The sequence below is a fragment of the Siphateles boraxobius genome, unplaced genomic scaffold (genome assembly GCF_051911475.1).
Source record: "Siphateles boraxobius isolate OS27281-9 unplaced genomic scaffold, OSU_SipBor_1 112, whole genome shotgun sequence".
NCBI classification, from domain to species: domain Eukaryota; kingdom Metazoa; phylum Chordata; class Actinopteri; order Cypriniformes; family Leuciscidae; genus Siphateles; species Siphateles boraxobius.
The window spans coordinates 422,100-437,083 of record NW_027508714.1 but is presented as its reverse complement, the minus strand read 5'-3'; the positions used below and the strand labels follow the sequence as shown (position 1 = coordinate 437,083).

The 14,984-nt window shown below is 44.8% G+C and overlaps 1 protein-coding gene across 1 annotated transcript; it reads right to left on the bottom strand.

The window, feature by feature from the left end:
* Nucleotides 1–1,253: 1,253 nt before the first annotated feature.
* LOC143706913 (uncharacterized) lies at nt 1,254–13,755 on the bottom strand (the record flags this gene model as incomplete). Its single annotated transcript, XM_077199347.1, has 24 exons — nt 13,723–13,755; nt 13,588–13,632; nt 13,461–13,502; nt 13,311–13,367; nt 13,187–13,222; nt 13,043–13,090; nt 12,789–12,845; nt 12,659–12,694; nt 12,518–12,562; nt 12,391–12,432; nt 10,234–10,311; nt 9,933–10,043; nt 9,601–9,711; nt 9,405–9,515; nt 6,441–6,542; nt 6,228–6,338; nt 4,610–4,720; nt 4,105–4,215; nt 3,134–3,241; nt 2,884–2,994; nt 2,575–2,685; nt 2,344–2,454; nt 1,547–1,645; nt 1,254–1,445 (listed from the first exon to the last, which is right to left on the bottom strand). Coding segments are annotated over exons 2-24 (1,944 nt in total), but the record flags the coding sequence as incomplete, so codon positions are not given.
* Between the last annotated feature and the right edge of the window lie 1,229 nt (nt 13,756–14,984).

Below are 14,984 nucleotides of genomic sequence, written 5' to 3'. Positions count from 1 at the left end.
CCACCAAACAACCCCACACCATAATCCCCCCTCCACCAAACAACCCCACACCACAATCCCCCCTCCACCAAACAACCCCACACCATAATCCCCCCTCCACCAAACAACCCCAACACATAATCCCCCCTCCACCAAACAACCCCACACCATAATCCCCCCTCCACCAAACAACCCCAATACATAATCCCCCCTCCACCAAACAACCCCACACCATAATCCCCCCTCCACCAAACAACCCCACACCATAATCCCCCCTCCACCAAACAACCCCAACACATAATCCCCCCTCCACCAAACAACCCCACACCATAATCCCCCCTCCACCAAACAACCCCAACACATAATCCCCCCTCCACCAAACAACCCCACACCATAATCCCCCCTCCACCAAACAACCCCACACCATAATCCCCCTCCACCAAACAACCCCACACCATAATCCCCCCTCCACCAAACAACCCCACACCATAATCCCCCCTCCACCAAACAACCCCAACACATAATCCCCCCTCCACCAAACAACCCCACACCATAATCCCCCCTCCACCAAACAACCCCAATACATAATCCCCCCTCCACCAAACAACCCCACACCATAATCCCCCCTCCACCAAACAACCCCACACCATAATCCCCCCTCCACCAAACAACCCCACACCATAATCCCCCCTCCACCAAACAACCCCACACCATAATCCCCCCTCCACCAAACAACCCCACACCATAATCCCCCCTCCACCAAACAACCCCACACCATAATACCCCCTCCACCAAACAACCCCACACCATAATCCCCCCTCCACCAAACAACCCCACACCTCAATCCCCCTCCACCAAACAACCCCACACCATAATCCCCCTCCACCAAACAACCCCACACCATAATCCCCCCTCCACCAAACAACCCCACACCATAATCCCTCTCCACCAAACAACCCCACGCCATAATCCCCCCTCCACCAAACAACCCCACACCATAATCCCCCGTCCACCAAACAACCCCAAACCATAATCCCCCTTCCACCAAACAACCCCACACCATAATCCCCCCTCCACTCCACACCATAATCCCCCCTCCACCAAACAACCCCAAACCATAATCCCCCTTCCACCAAACAACCCCACACCATAATCCCCCTCCACCAAACAACCACACATCATAATCCCCCCTCCACCAAACAACCACACATCATAATCCCCCTCCACCAAACAACCCCACACCATAATCCCCCCTCCACCAAACAACCCCACACCATAATCCCCCCTCCACCAAACAACCACACACCATAATCCCCCCTCCACCAAACAACCACACACCATAATCCCTCCGTCACCTGGCTCTGCGCGTCTGCGATGTCTTGGGCCGTCTGCGTCTGCAGTGTGTGCGTCAGGTGAGTGAAGAGTGGGCTCGATAAACTCGCTCTGCCGTCCTCTCGGTACTTCACCTGAACACAAACAACCAGCTCTTCTAGTGTTGTACAGCGAGCTTCAGCTCTTCTAGTGTTGTACAGCGAGCTTCACACAAGTGTCTGCAGCGTCACACTACCTCACTGATGATGTCAGTGGTGTGTTTAGCGTGTTGCGTGTCCAGCGTCTCGGGAAGGGTGGCGTACAGCGAGCCGTTCACCTGCTGCTTATATTTCACCTGAAGGAATAACACACACAAACTCTGAGCAAAGACTCCATCAGACTCACAAACTGATCATCGGTCGAAGCCATACTGAGATTTTGAGTTGATATTTCAATAATTCAACAACATGTTAACTTTCACATGTTCACTGATAGCAGTTATTGGTCACATGACATGCAGCTAAACAAATAAAATATTTAATGTTTCTTAAATAAAAAATATTTTGATGTTTATTATTCAATTGATTATTAATATTTAAATTTATTTTTATTAATTTAAAAATTATTTATTTATATACATTTTACATTTTTTATTTAATTAATTATTTATATGTCATTTATTTTGATTTATTTTATTTTTAAGTTTCTTAATTTTACATGTTTATGATTCATTCATTATAATTAAGAGTTTTATTTTGTTTTTAGCTTAATTTCATAGGTTTATATTTAATAAATTATTAATAAGTGTTTTATTTTGATTCAATTTCAAAATGATTTATTTATTTTAATTTGACATGTTTACGATGTATTTAATTATTATTTTAATTATTTAATTATTTTAAGTTTTAGTTTGTTTTTATTTAGTTTTATTTCACGTCGAGGATTTAATTCATTATTAATTGATTGATTTTTATTTATTATTATTTTTGTATCAAGCTTGAGAAAGGCAGATGTCCTCGACTGTGGTTTTGAGTGGCTGATGTGTTTTCTCGCCTCGCTCTGCAGATCCGACACGGATCTCACGAACCGCGTCTCCGGAGTCTCAGACAGCTGAGAGTAAACGCTGGACGAGAGGCTCCTCCTGCCTTCCTCACGGTACTGGTTCTGAAACACACGAGCACACGGAGTGTGTGTGAGATCTGAATGTGTGTGAGATCTGAGTGTGTGTGAGATTTGAGTGTGTGTGAGATCGGAGTGTGTGTGAGGTCTGAGATGGAGCTTCACCTCACTGAGTGTGTGTGAGATCTGCTGGACACACTTCATCTCTGCCGAGTCTGGAACCGCAGTGAACGAGGAGCCCGAGAAATCGCCCTTCCTGATGCCTTTATACGCCACCTGATGAAGAAGTGGAGAAGAAGGTCACGCTACAGTCACATGCGTGTGAGGAAGAGCAGAACACGTTAATAAGTGCTCAGATCTGATGATGATGATGAAGAACACGTTAATAAGTGCTCAGATCTGATGATGATGATGAAGAACACATTAATAAGTGCTCAGATCTGATGATGATGAAGATGATGAAGAACACGTCACCTGGCTCTGGATCTGAGCGGCGTCTCGAGCGTGTCGAGTTTCTGGAGTTTCTGCGAGCTGATGGTACAGAGATCTGCTCATCTGCTGCTGAGCGTCAGCCTTATACTTCACCTGCACACACACACACACAGCGGATCAGTCATGCTTGTCATGATGTTGACTGGAGGAACTCTGGCCTGAACACTGAAATTATTGTAAGATCATATTGTTGGAGTGTGTGTGTTGTATTGTTGGAGTGTGTGTGTTTTACGTTGCTCTGTAACTCTGTGGTGTGTTTGCTGAACTGCGTCTCCAGCGTCTCGGGCATCAGTGAGTACAGATTACTGGAGTTTTCCTTCAGGTCAGCTTTATACTTCAACTGAAACACACAAACAGACATGAAGAGAGAAAGAGGCTCCAAACAGAACATCCTGAGTCTGTTTTTTGTGTAAAGACGGAATCTACGAAGATCACAAAGGTCAGAGGTCACAGAGGTCCACAGATGTCAGAGGTCACATAGGTCAGAGGCCACAGAGGGTCACAGATGTCAGAGGTCACAGATGTCAGAGGTCACAGATGTCAGAGGTCACATGGATAATAGGTCAGAGGTCACAGCTCATAGAGGGTCACAGATGTCAGAGGTCACAGATGTCAGAGGTCACAGAGGTCAAAGAAGGTTACAGAGGTCACAGGTCATAGAGGGTCACAGATGTCAGAGGTCACATAGGTAATAGGTCAGAGGTCACAGATGTCATAGAGGGTCACATATGTCAGAGGTCACATAGGTCAGAGGTCATGGAGGTCAGATGTCACAGAGGTAATAGAGGGTCACAGAGATCAGAGGTCATAGAGGTTCACATAGGTCATATAGATCTTATGCGCCAGAGAAACAAGCGCTCAGCATCTTTAGAATATTGTTTTAGAACTTCCGTTTTTGCAGTCGCTCTGTATATCTCTATGGCATCGCTGTTGAGGAGTAATTAGCTGGTGAAGTGGATTTACTTATTGTAAAGTTAACGAAAGTTCTCATGGGGATTATAATGTTTAAAGCAGTTGTTTTAACAAATGTCAGTAGACCGGGAGGATTTTAAAACGAGCCGTTCATTCATAGATCCGAAAGATCACTGTGAAAATACAGACCGGAAGAAAAAAGACAACGAGCGCAGCGCTAAAAAGGGGCGGGGCTTCATAAGGTCTGTAGGGTTACAGAGGTCACGGAGGGCAGAGGTCACGGAGGTTCACCTCACTCTGCAGCTCCATCTGCTGCTTCACAAACTCATTCTGCGGCGTCTCTGGCATCAGGGAGAACAGATTACTGCCCGTCACTGACGCCCGGCCCTGCTGGTACTGCAGCTGATCACACAAAAAACACAGTCACATGATCACAAGAAGAGCCACATGATCACATGAAGTGTGATATGATCACATAGTGTAGTTGTGAAGAGCAGAACTATATGGCTGCGTTTACACTTGCACAAAAACATGATTTGACACAGATCCGATTATTTTAGCACACGTGTAAATAGAAATCCAATCAGATCTGTGCCTTAAGCCTTAGATTATAACACAGCCTCTGATTGGGTCACACGCGTGTGAGGAAGAGCAGAACACGTTAATAAGTGCTCAGATCTGATGATGATGATGAAGAACACGTTAATAAGTGCTTAGATCTGATGATGAGGACGAAGAAAACACATTAATAAGTGCTCAGATCTGATGATGATGAAGATGATGAAGAACACGTCACCTGGCTCTGGATCTGAGCGGCGTCTCGAGCGTGTCGAGTTTCTGGAGTTTCTGCGAGCTGATGGTACAGAGATCTGCTCATCTGCTGCTGAGCGTTAGCCTTATACTTCACCTGCACACACACACACACAGCGGATCATCCTCCTCCTCCTCTAGCTGAGATGCTGATGATGGTGGTGATGGTGGTGATGATGATGATGGTGATGGTGGTGATGATGGTGGTGATGGTGGTGATGATGATGATGGTGGTGATGATGATGATGATGGTGGTGATGATGGTGATGGTGATGGTGATGATGGTGATGATGATGATGGTGTGGTGATGGTGATGATGGTGATGATGATGATGGTGTGGTGATGGTGATGATGATGATGATGGTGTGGTGATGGTGATGATGATGGCGTGGTGATGGTGGTGTTGATGGTGTGGTGATGATGGTGATGATGGGGATGGTGATGATGGTGGTGATGATGGTGATGATGTGGTGATGGTGTTATGATGGGGATGGGTGGTGATGGTGTGGTGATGATGTTATGATGGGGATGGTGATGATGGTGGTGATGATGGTGATGGTGGTGATGATGTGATGATGATGATGGTGTGGTGATGGTGTTATGATGGGGATGGTGATGATGGTGGTGATGATGGTGATGTGATGATGGTGTGGTGATGGTGTTATGATGGTGATTGTGATGAATATGATGGTGATGATGATGGTGTGGTGATGGTGTTATGATGGGGATGGGTGGTGATGGTGTGGTGATGGTGTTATAATGGGGATGGTGATGATGGTGGTGATGATGGTGGTGATGATGATGATGGTGTTGATGGGGATGGTGATGATGATGATGGTGATTGTGATGAAGATGATGGTGTGGTGATGGTGTTATGATGGGGATAGGTGGTGATGGTGTTATGATGGGGATAGGTGGTGATGGTGTGGTGATGGTGGTGATGATGATGGTGGTGGTGATGATGATGATGATGATGGTGATGATGATGGTGGTGATGAAGATGATGGTCTGGTGATGGTGTTATGATGGGGATGGTGATGATGGTGGTGATGATGATGGTGATGATGATGGTGGTGATGAAGATGATGGTCTGGTGATGGTGTTATGATGGGGATAGGTGCTGATGGTGTTATGATGGGGATAGGTGGTGATGGTGTGGTGATGGTGGTGATGATGATGGTGGTGATGATGATGGTGATGAAGATGATGGTCTGGTGATGGTGTTATGATGGGGATGGTGATGATGGTGGTGATGATGATGGTGATGATGATGGTTGGTGATGAAGATGATGGTCTGGTGATGGTGTTATGATGGGGATGGGTGGTGATGGTGTGGTGATGGTGGTGATGATGATGGTGGTGATGATGATGGTGATTGTGATGATGATGATGGTGTGGTGATGGTGTTATGATGGGGATGGGTGGTGATGGTGTGGTGATGGTGGTGATGATGATGGTGGTGATGATGATGGTGATGAAGATGATGATGATGGTGTGGGGATGGTGTTATGAATGGGATGGTGATGATGGTGATGATGATAGTGATGATGGTGATGGTGATGATGATTGTGGTGATGATGAAGATGATGGTGATGATGGTATACCTGACTCTGCAGCTCAGAGATGCTCCTGTTGAATTGAGTCTCTGCAGTTTCAGGAAGCTGAGAGTAAACGCAGCTGCTGATGCTTTTCCGGCTCTGCTCGCGGTACTTATTCTGCGCGCACACACACACACACACACACACACACACACAGAGCTGTCACACACTTCATGAGTCAGTGTAACCTGCTCTGATCCTTCATCTCGTCTGTTTCACCTCGCTGATGGTCTCTGTGATCTCTCTGGCGAACTGCATCTCCGGCGTCTCGGGCAGCGTAGAGAAGAGAGAGTCTGACGTCTGTCTGTCCTTATACTCCACCTGATACACACACACACACACACACACACACACTGAGAACAAAGAGCCTGACGTCTGTCTGACCTTATATATCACCTGATACACACACACACACTGAGAACAGAGAGCCTGACGTCTGTCTGTCCTTATACACTCACCTAAAGGATTATTAGGAACACCTGTTCGATTTCTCATTAATGCAATTTTCTAATCAACCAATCACATGGCAGTTGTTTCAATGCATTTAGGGGTGTTGTCCTGGTCAGGACAATCTCCTGAACTCCAAACAAATTGCCAGAATGGGAAAGAAAGGTGATTTAAGCAATTTTGATCTTGGCATGGTTGTTGGTGCCAGACGGGCCGGTCTGAGTATTTCACAATCTGCTCAGTTACTGGGATTTTCACACACAACCATTTCTAGGGTTTACGAAGAATGGTGTGAAAAGGGAAAAACATCCAGTATGTGGCAGTCAGGTGGGCGAAAATGCCTTGTTGATGCTAGAGGTTAGAGGAGAATGGGCTGACTGAGTCAAGCTGATAGAAGAGCAACTTTGAATGAAATAACCACTCGTTACAACCGAGGTATGCAGCAAAGCCACAAAACGCACAACCTTGAGGCGGATGGGCTACAACAGCAGAAGACCCCACCAGGTACCACTCATCTCCCCTACAAATAGGAAAAAGAGGCTACAATTTGCAAGAGCTCACCAAAATTGGACAGTTGAAGACTGGAAAAATGTTGCCTGGTCTGATGAGTCTCGATTTCTGTTGAGACATTCAGATGGTAGAGTCAGAATTTGGCGTAAACAGAATGAGAACATGGATCCATCATGGCTTGTTACCACTGTGCAGGCTGGTGGTGGTGGTGTAATTGTGTGGGGGATGTTTTCTTGGCACACTTTAGGCCCCTTAGTACCAATTGGGCATTGTTTAAATGCCACGGCCTACCTGCGCATTGTTTCTGACCATGTCCATCCCTTTATGGCCACCATGGACCCATCCTCTGATGGCTACTTCCAGCAGTATAATGCATCATGTCACAAAGCTTGAATCATTTCAAATTGGTTTCTTGAACATGACAATGAGTTCACTGTACTAAAATGGCCCCCACAGTCACCAAATCTCAATAGAGCAGCTTTGGGATGTGGTGGAACGGGAGCTTCGTGCCCTGGATGTGCATCCAACAAATCTCCATCAACTGCAAGATTCTATCCTATCAATATGGGCCAACATTTCTAAACAATGCTTTCAGCACCTTGTTGAATCAATGCCACGTAGAATTAAGGCAGTTCTGCAGGCGAAAGGGGGTCAAACACAGTATTATTATGGTGTTCCTAATAATCCTTTAGGTGAGTGTATATCACGTGATACACACACACACACACACACACACACACAACAGTGAAAAACAGAGAACCCGACGTTTGTCTGTTCTTATCGGTTCTTATACATCACCTGATACTGTTTTCTTCATGTTTGATATATATATATATATATATATATATATATATATATATATATATATTATTTTTTTATTCTCAATTGTTTATATGAATGACCTTAACTGTTTACTGCCTAATATCTAATGGTTGGATTGGGGAAGATATGGGTGGTTTTGGTGTGATGGAGTGCTTTTGTTTTTGTCTTTGTTTTGTTAGCATGTATGTATGTTTGTGAAGTATGTTTTTCTTGAGGTCCCCTCGAAAACGAGATGTCACATCTCAAGGGGTTTTCCTCTCAACAATAAATTTACTTCAAATTTACAACACACACACACACACACACACACACACACACACACACACACACACACACACACACACACACACACACACACTCTCTCTCTCTCACACACACACACACACACACACACACACACACACACACACACACACACACACACACACACACACACACACACACACACACACACACACACACACACACAACACTGCAGCTACACAACCGGCCCACAGCTTGTGTCAGAAGAGACTGCTTTCAAAAACAAAAACAATACAAATCTTACAGACCACAATCTTTTAAACAGCAGTGTACGTGTACATGCATGTGCGTATGTGTGTGTGAGAGTGTGTGTGTGTGTGTGTGTGTGTGTGTGTGTGTGTGTGTGTGTGTGTGTGTGTGTGTGTGTGTGTGTGTGTGTGTGTGTGTGTGTGTGTGTAAATGCGTGTGTATGTTGTGGTGGAAATTATGAACTATATATTAAACTAGCCATGTTTCTAACATCTAACCTTATTTAACATCTAACATTTGAACAGAATGTACTGTTCGAAACCAAGGGAAAACTTGTGACTTTGAGTGTGTGTGTGTGTGTGTGTGTGTGTGTATAAATAACAAATATGGGAAATGAACCTAGACAGATGTCTAAACTTGAAACCCTGTTATTAGTAATAAAAAAAAAGCAGAATTTGCTCTTACCTAGTAACAGGAGAGCTTGCATATGAAGAAACAATCAAATTGTGGGGAAATTATGTACTGTGTCATGTGATTTTGCCATAACCCTGTTCTATAAATGTTGTATTCGTGTTTACGGGTGGGATTCTCAATGTAATTTGCCTGAGATCCTCCGGCCTCTTAAAGCTTGTTCCTGGGAGAGATGCTCTGGGAAGTGCGAGTGCTCTCCCGGCCGTGATTAAAGCATTTAAAGGACATTTGCTGAAGTCTGTCTGTCGATTATTCCTGCGCAGGAAGCAAGTTATTCCGCGAAACACCAACTGATAGTGTGCGACAGGATACGAGACGGCGCTCGACTCAGGCGGAGTCAGAGCAAACACACTGTTCAACCAGGTTTAGGGAAAAATCTAACACAATGTGCACATGCATGTATGTGTGTGTGTATGTGTGTGTGTGTGTGTGTGTGTATACCTTGCTCTGTAGCTGGTACGCCTCTTTAGCATGTTTTGTCTCCAGTGTTTCTGCCAGGTGTGTGTAGAGACACGTGGAAGCGTCTTTTCTATCAGCTTCTTTGTATTTATTCTGTCAGACACACAGAGAGGAGTGTGAGAGCGCAGCCAGTCACTTGACAGCGGACAGGTGAATACGCGTGATGAGTGTGTGTTACGTGGCTCTGCAGGTCCGTCATGTGTTTGGCGTGTTGCGTGTCCATTGTGTCGGGCAGCTGAGAGAACACACTACAGGACAGCTTCTTCCTCCCATCCGCTCTGTATCTGACCTGTCAATCATCATCATCATCATCATCATCATCATCATGTGATGTGTGCATCTCTGACAGTGTGAGTGTGTGAGAGAGAGAGAGAGAGTGTGTGAGAGAGAGAGAGAGTGTGTGAGATTGTGTGTGTGTGAGAGAGAGAGAGAGAGAGCGAGAGTGTGTGTGTGTGTGTGAGAGAGAGAGAGAGAGAGAGAGAAAGTGTGTGTGTGTGTGTGTGTGTGTACCTCACTCTGCAGCTCCGTCATCTCTCTGGCGAACTCCGTGTCAAGCGTGTCGGGCATCAGAGAATACAGATTCACACACAGATCTCGGAGTCCGTCCTCACGATACTGAACCTGAACAGCAGAATCACAATCATAAACTACAGTCATATCTTCAGTCATTCTGCTTCACCAGTAAATGTGTCTTGATTTAAGAATGGTTCAATGTTTGTGCAGGAAAAGAGACAGAAACTCTGAGGAAGAACATGACTGACTTTATTCTCATGATTTTAAAGGCCACAGGTCATGTGATCATGTGTCTCACCTCACTGTACAGGTGTGTGGCGTCTCTCGCGTGTTGAGTCTCTAGTGTTTCAGGAACACACGAGCTGTTCTCCAGCTTCTGTTAAAGCACCAACACACTTCATCTCAACTCAACCTCACATTATTCACATTCACATTAGCCACACGTTGGGGAGATTTTGCGGGTAAAAAGATCCATTAAGATCCACGAAGCTCACGCACGGATTCCTGGAGACATTCTGCTGTTACACACATCAGATCTGAAGTCTGATCAGTGTTTTATCATGCGCTGCCACGGAGAATGACGTGTGAACGTGAGCTGATCATGTGACCCGACGACACGTATGAACATGAGCTGATCATGTGACCCCTATGACACGTGTGAATGTGAGCTGATCATGTGACCCGACGACACGTGTGAACGTGAGCTGATCATGTGACCCGACGACACGTATGAACATGAGCTGATCATGTGACCCCTACGACACGTGTGAACGTGAGCTGATCATGTGACCCGACGACTCGTGTGAACGTGAGCTGATCATGTGACCCGACGACACGTGTGAACGAGCTGATCATGTGACCCGACGACACGTGTGAACGTGAGCTGATCATGTGACCCGACGACACGTGTGAACGTGAGCTAATCATGTGACCCGACGACCCGTGTGAATGTGAGCTGATCATGTGACCCGACGAGACGTGTGAATGTGAGCAGATCATGTGACCCGACGACACGTGTGAACGTGAGCTGATCATGTGACCAGACGACACGTGTGAACGTGAGCTGATCATGTAAACAGACGACACGTGTGAACGTGAGCTGATCATGTGACCAGACGACATGTGTGAACATGAGCTCATCATGTGGCCAGACGACACCTGTGACCGTGAGCTGATCATGTGACCCGACGACCAGGTGAACGTGAGCTGATCATGTGACCCGACGACACGTGTGAAAGTGAGCTGATCATGTGAGCAGACGACACGTTTGAATGTGAGCTGATCATGTGACCCGACGACGCGTTTGAATGTGAGCTGATCATGTGACGAGACGACACGTGTGAATGTGAGCTGATCATGTGACCAGACGACACGTGTGAATGTGAGCTGATCATTTGACCCGACGACACGTGTGAATGTGAGCTGATCATGTGACCCGACGACACGTTTGAACGTGAGCTGATCATGTGACCCGACGACACGTGTGAACGTGAGCTGATCATGTGACCCGACGACACGTGGGAACGTGAGGTGATCATGTGACCCGACGACACGTGTGAACGTGAGCTGATCATGTGACCCGACGACACGTGTGAACGTGAGCTGATCATGTGACCCGACGACACGGGTGAACGTGAGCTGATCATGTGAGCAGACGACACGTGTGAACGTGAGCTGATCATGTGAGCAGACGACACTTTTGAATGTTAGCTGATCATGTGACCCGACGACGCGTTTGAATGTGAGCTGATCATGTGACCCGACGGCACGTGTGAACGTGAGCTGATCATGTGACCCGACGACACGAGTGAATGTGAGCTGATCATCTTAACAGACGACACGTGTGAACGTGAGCTGATCATGTGACCCGACGACACGTGTCAATGTGAGCTGATCATGTGACCCGACGACACGTGTGAATGTGAGCTGATCATTTGACCCGACGACACGTGTCAATGTGAGCTGATCATGTGACCCGACGACACGTGTGAACGTGAGCTGATCATGTGACCCGACGACACGTGTGAACGTGAGCTGATCATGTGACCAGACGACATGTGTGAACGTGAGCTGATCATGTGACCCGACGACACGTGTGAATGTGAGCTGATCATGTGACCCGACGACACGTGTGAACGTGAGCTGATCATGTGACCCGACGACACGTGTGAAAGTGAGCTGATCATGTGACCCGACGACACGTGTGAACGTGAGCTGATCATGTGCATCTCCAGGGGAAATGCACATGATCAGGGGAAATGCACACGACACGTGTGAACGTGAGCTGATCATGTGACCCGCTTCATCCGTGTTTCTACAGGACAGAAACACGGCACATCTGCTGACTGTGTGAACGCTTCATTCCGTTCCTGTCGCCAGCGGCATATAAAAACACTCAAATTCATAATAATAAATGTTTATTTAATACATAAAACATAAAACAGACTACCAGTACCTTCATCTGAGCGTCTGTGACGTCTTTCTGACTCTCTGTCGCCTTCATATAATTCATATAAGACAATTCAAATTAATTATAATATTAAATAAAGGGTATTCAATAGATAAAACATAATAAAACAAACCATTAATATCTCTGTCTGAGTGTCTGTGACGTATGTCGCCTCCAGCTGCAGATACAACCAAATTAATTATGATAATTAATATAATAAAAACATGTAATGTTTATTTAATACATAAAACATAATAAAGTGGACGATCAGTACCTTCATATGAGTGTCTGTGACGCCTGTCGCCTCCAGCTGGATATAAACAATTCAAATTAATCAATGAAAATGAAAATAATTTTTGTTTAATAAATAAATAAATTATATCTATTTAATACATGAAACAGACCATTAATATCTCCTTCTGAATGTCTGTGGCGTCTGACTGACTCTCTGTCGCCTCCAGCTGCAAATAAAACCATTAAAATAAATTATAATAATAAATAAAGTGTATTCAATAAATAAAACATAATAAAACAGACCATTAATATCTCTGTCTGAGTGTCTGTGACGTCTGTCGCCTCCAGCTGGATATAAACCATAAAAATTAATAATAATAATAAATAATGTTAATTTAATACATGAAACATAATAAACCAGTACCTTCATCTGAGCATCTGTGACGTCTTTCTGACTCTCTGTCGCCTCCAGCTGCAGATACAACCAAATTAATTATGATAATTAATATAATAAAAACATATAGTGTTAATTTAATACATAAAACATAATAAAGTAGATGATCAGTACCTTCATATGAGTGTCTGTGACGCCTGTCGACTCCAGCTGGATATAAACCATTCAAATGAATCAATGAAAATTAATAAATTAAAAAATAATATTTAATAATGTATATTTAATACAAAAAACAGACCATTAGTATCTCTGTCTGAGCGACTGTGACGTCTGTCTGACTCTCTGTCGCCTCCAGCTGCAAATAAAATCAAATTAATTATATTTGATAATTAATAAAATAAAATATAATAAAATAATAATAAATAATGTTTATTTAAAACATCAGTACCTTCATTTGAGCGTCTGTGACGACAGTCTGACTCTCTGATGCCTTTATACCATTCATATAAAATAATTCAAATTAATTATAATAATAAATAAAGTGAATTCAATACATAAAACATAATAAAACAGACCATTAATATCTCTGTCTGAGCGTCTGTGACGTCTGTCGCCTCCAGCTGCAGATACAACCAAATTAATTATAATGATAATTAATGTAATAAAAAAAATGTGTTAATATAATAACATAAAACACAATAAACCAGTACCTTTATCTGAGCGTCTGTGACGTCTGTCGCCTCCAGCTGCACATGAAAGCATTAAAATTAATAATAATAATAATAATCACTAATAACAGTTGAGTACCAGCATTTATACAGAATATGAGTGTGATTCTGATCCACAGGAGAGTTTGAGAGTTAAAACACACACATTCACAAGCTGATTCTGAAATATTCTGAGCTGATCTTCATGAACACTGTCAGTCAGAGACATGAAGTGTGTGTCTGTAGATCTGAGTTTAACGTGACGACGCATGAAGTGTGTGTCTGTAGATCTGAGTTTAACGTGACGACGCATGAAGTGTGTGTCTGTAGATCTGAGTTTAACGCGACGACGCATGAAGTGTGTGTCTGTAGATCTGAGTTTAACGTGACGATGCATGAAGCTTTTAGTTCCGAAACACTGAACAACAGAAACCAGTGGAGAATCAAAGATTCATTACTGATGCTGATCGACTCACCTCGTCAGTGGAGTTCCCCTCAGTCTGCTCCTGCAGTTCAACACACACACACACACACACACACACACACACACACACACACACACACACACACACATATACAAAACTCTTATGACTTCTGCTCCACCAATGAGTGCAGGCGGTGAGCCGCTGATGGACTGATCAGCAGAACGGGTTTTCTACACCTGCGTTCAGCTCTAGATCCTGATCAACGACATTAAGAGGTTCTGCTGATGGACTGATCAACCAATCAGATCAGTGGACCAGACTCGATCGACCAATCAGAACCGGCTCTACACCTGCAATCAGCTCATTCACTCCAGATCAATGAGTTTCTGCTGTCGGGCTTCAGTCACACTCACCTTGCGGGCCGCTGGGATCTGATCAGAACTGCCTCTGGGAGAACCCTGTGGAACACACACACACACAGTGTGAGAGCTGCGGTGTGAAGGTCAGGGTCACACAGATCCTGCGGTCAGCGTCTCTCACCTCACACACACCTTCAGCTCGTCTCTCACCTCACACACACCTTCAGCTCGTCTCTTACCTCACACACTTTCAGCTCGTCTCTCACCTCACACACACCTTCAGCTCCGTCTGTCCGTCGAATGTCTTCTCCAGCGCCACTCATGACTGAAACAGACACACACACGCGGCTAAGCGGAGCGACTGAAACACAGATTCACACACACATGCAGCACAGCGACTGAAACAGACTCACACACGCAGCACAGTGACTGAAACACACACACACACACCATCTGAGGAGCTTCTGTGCTGGACGACTCT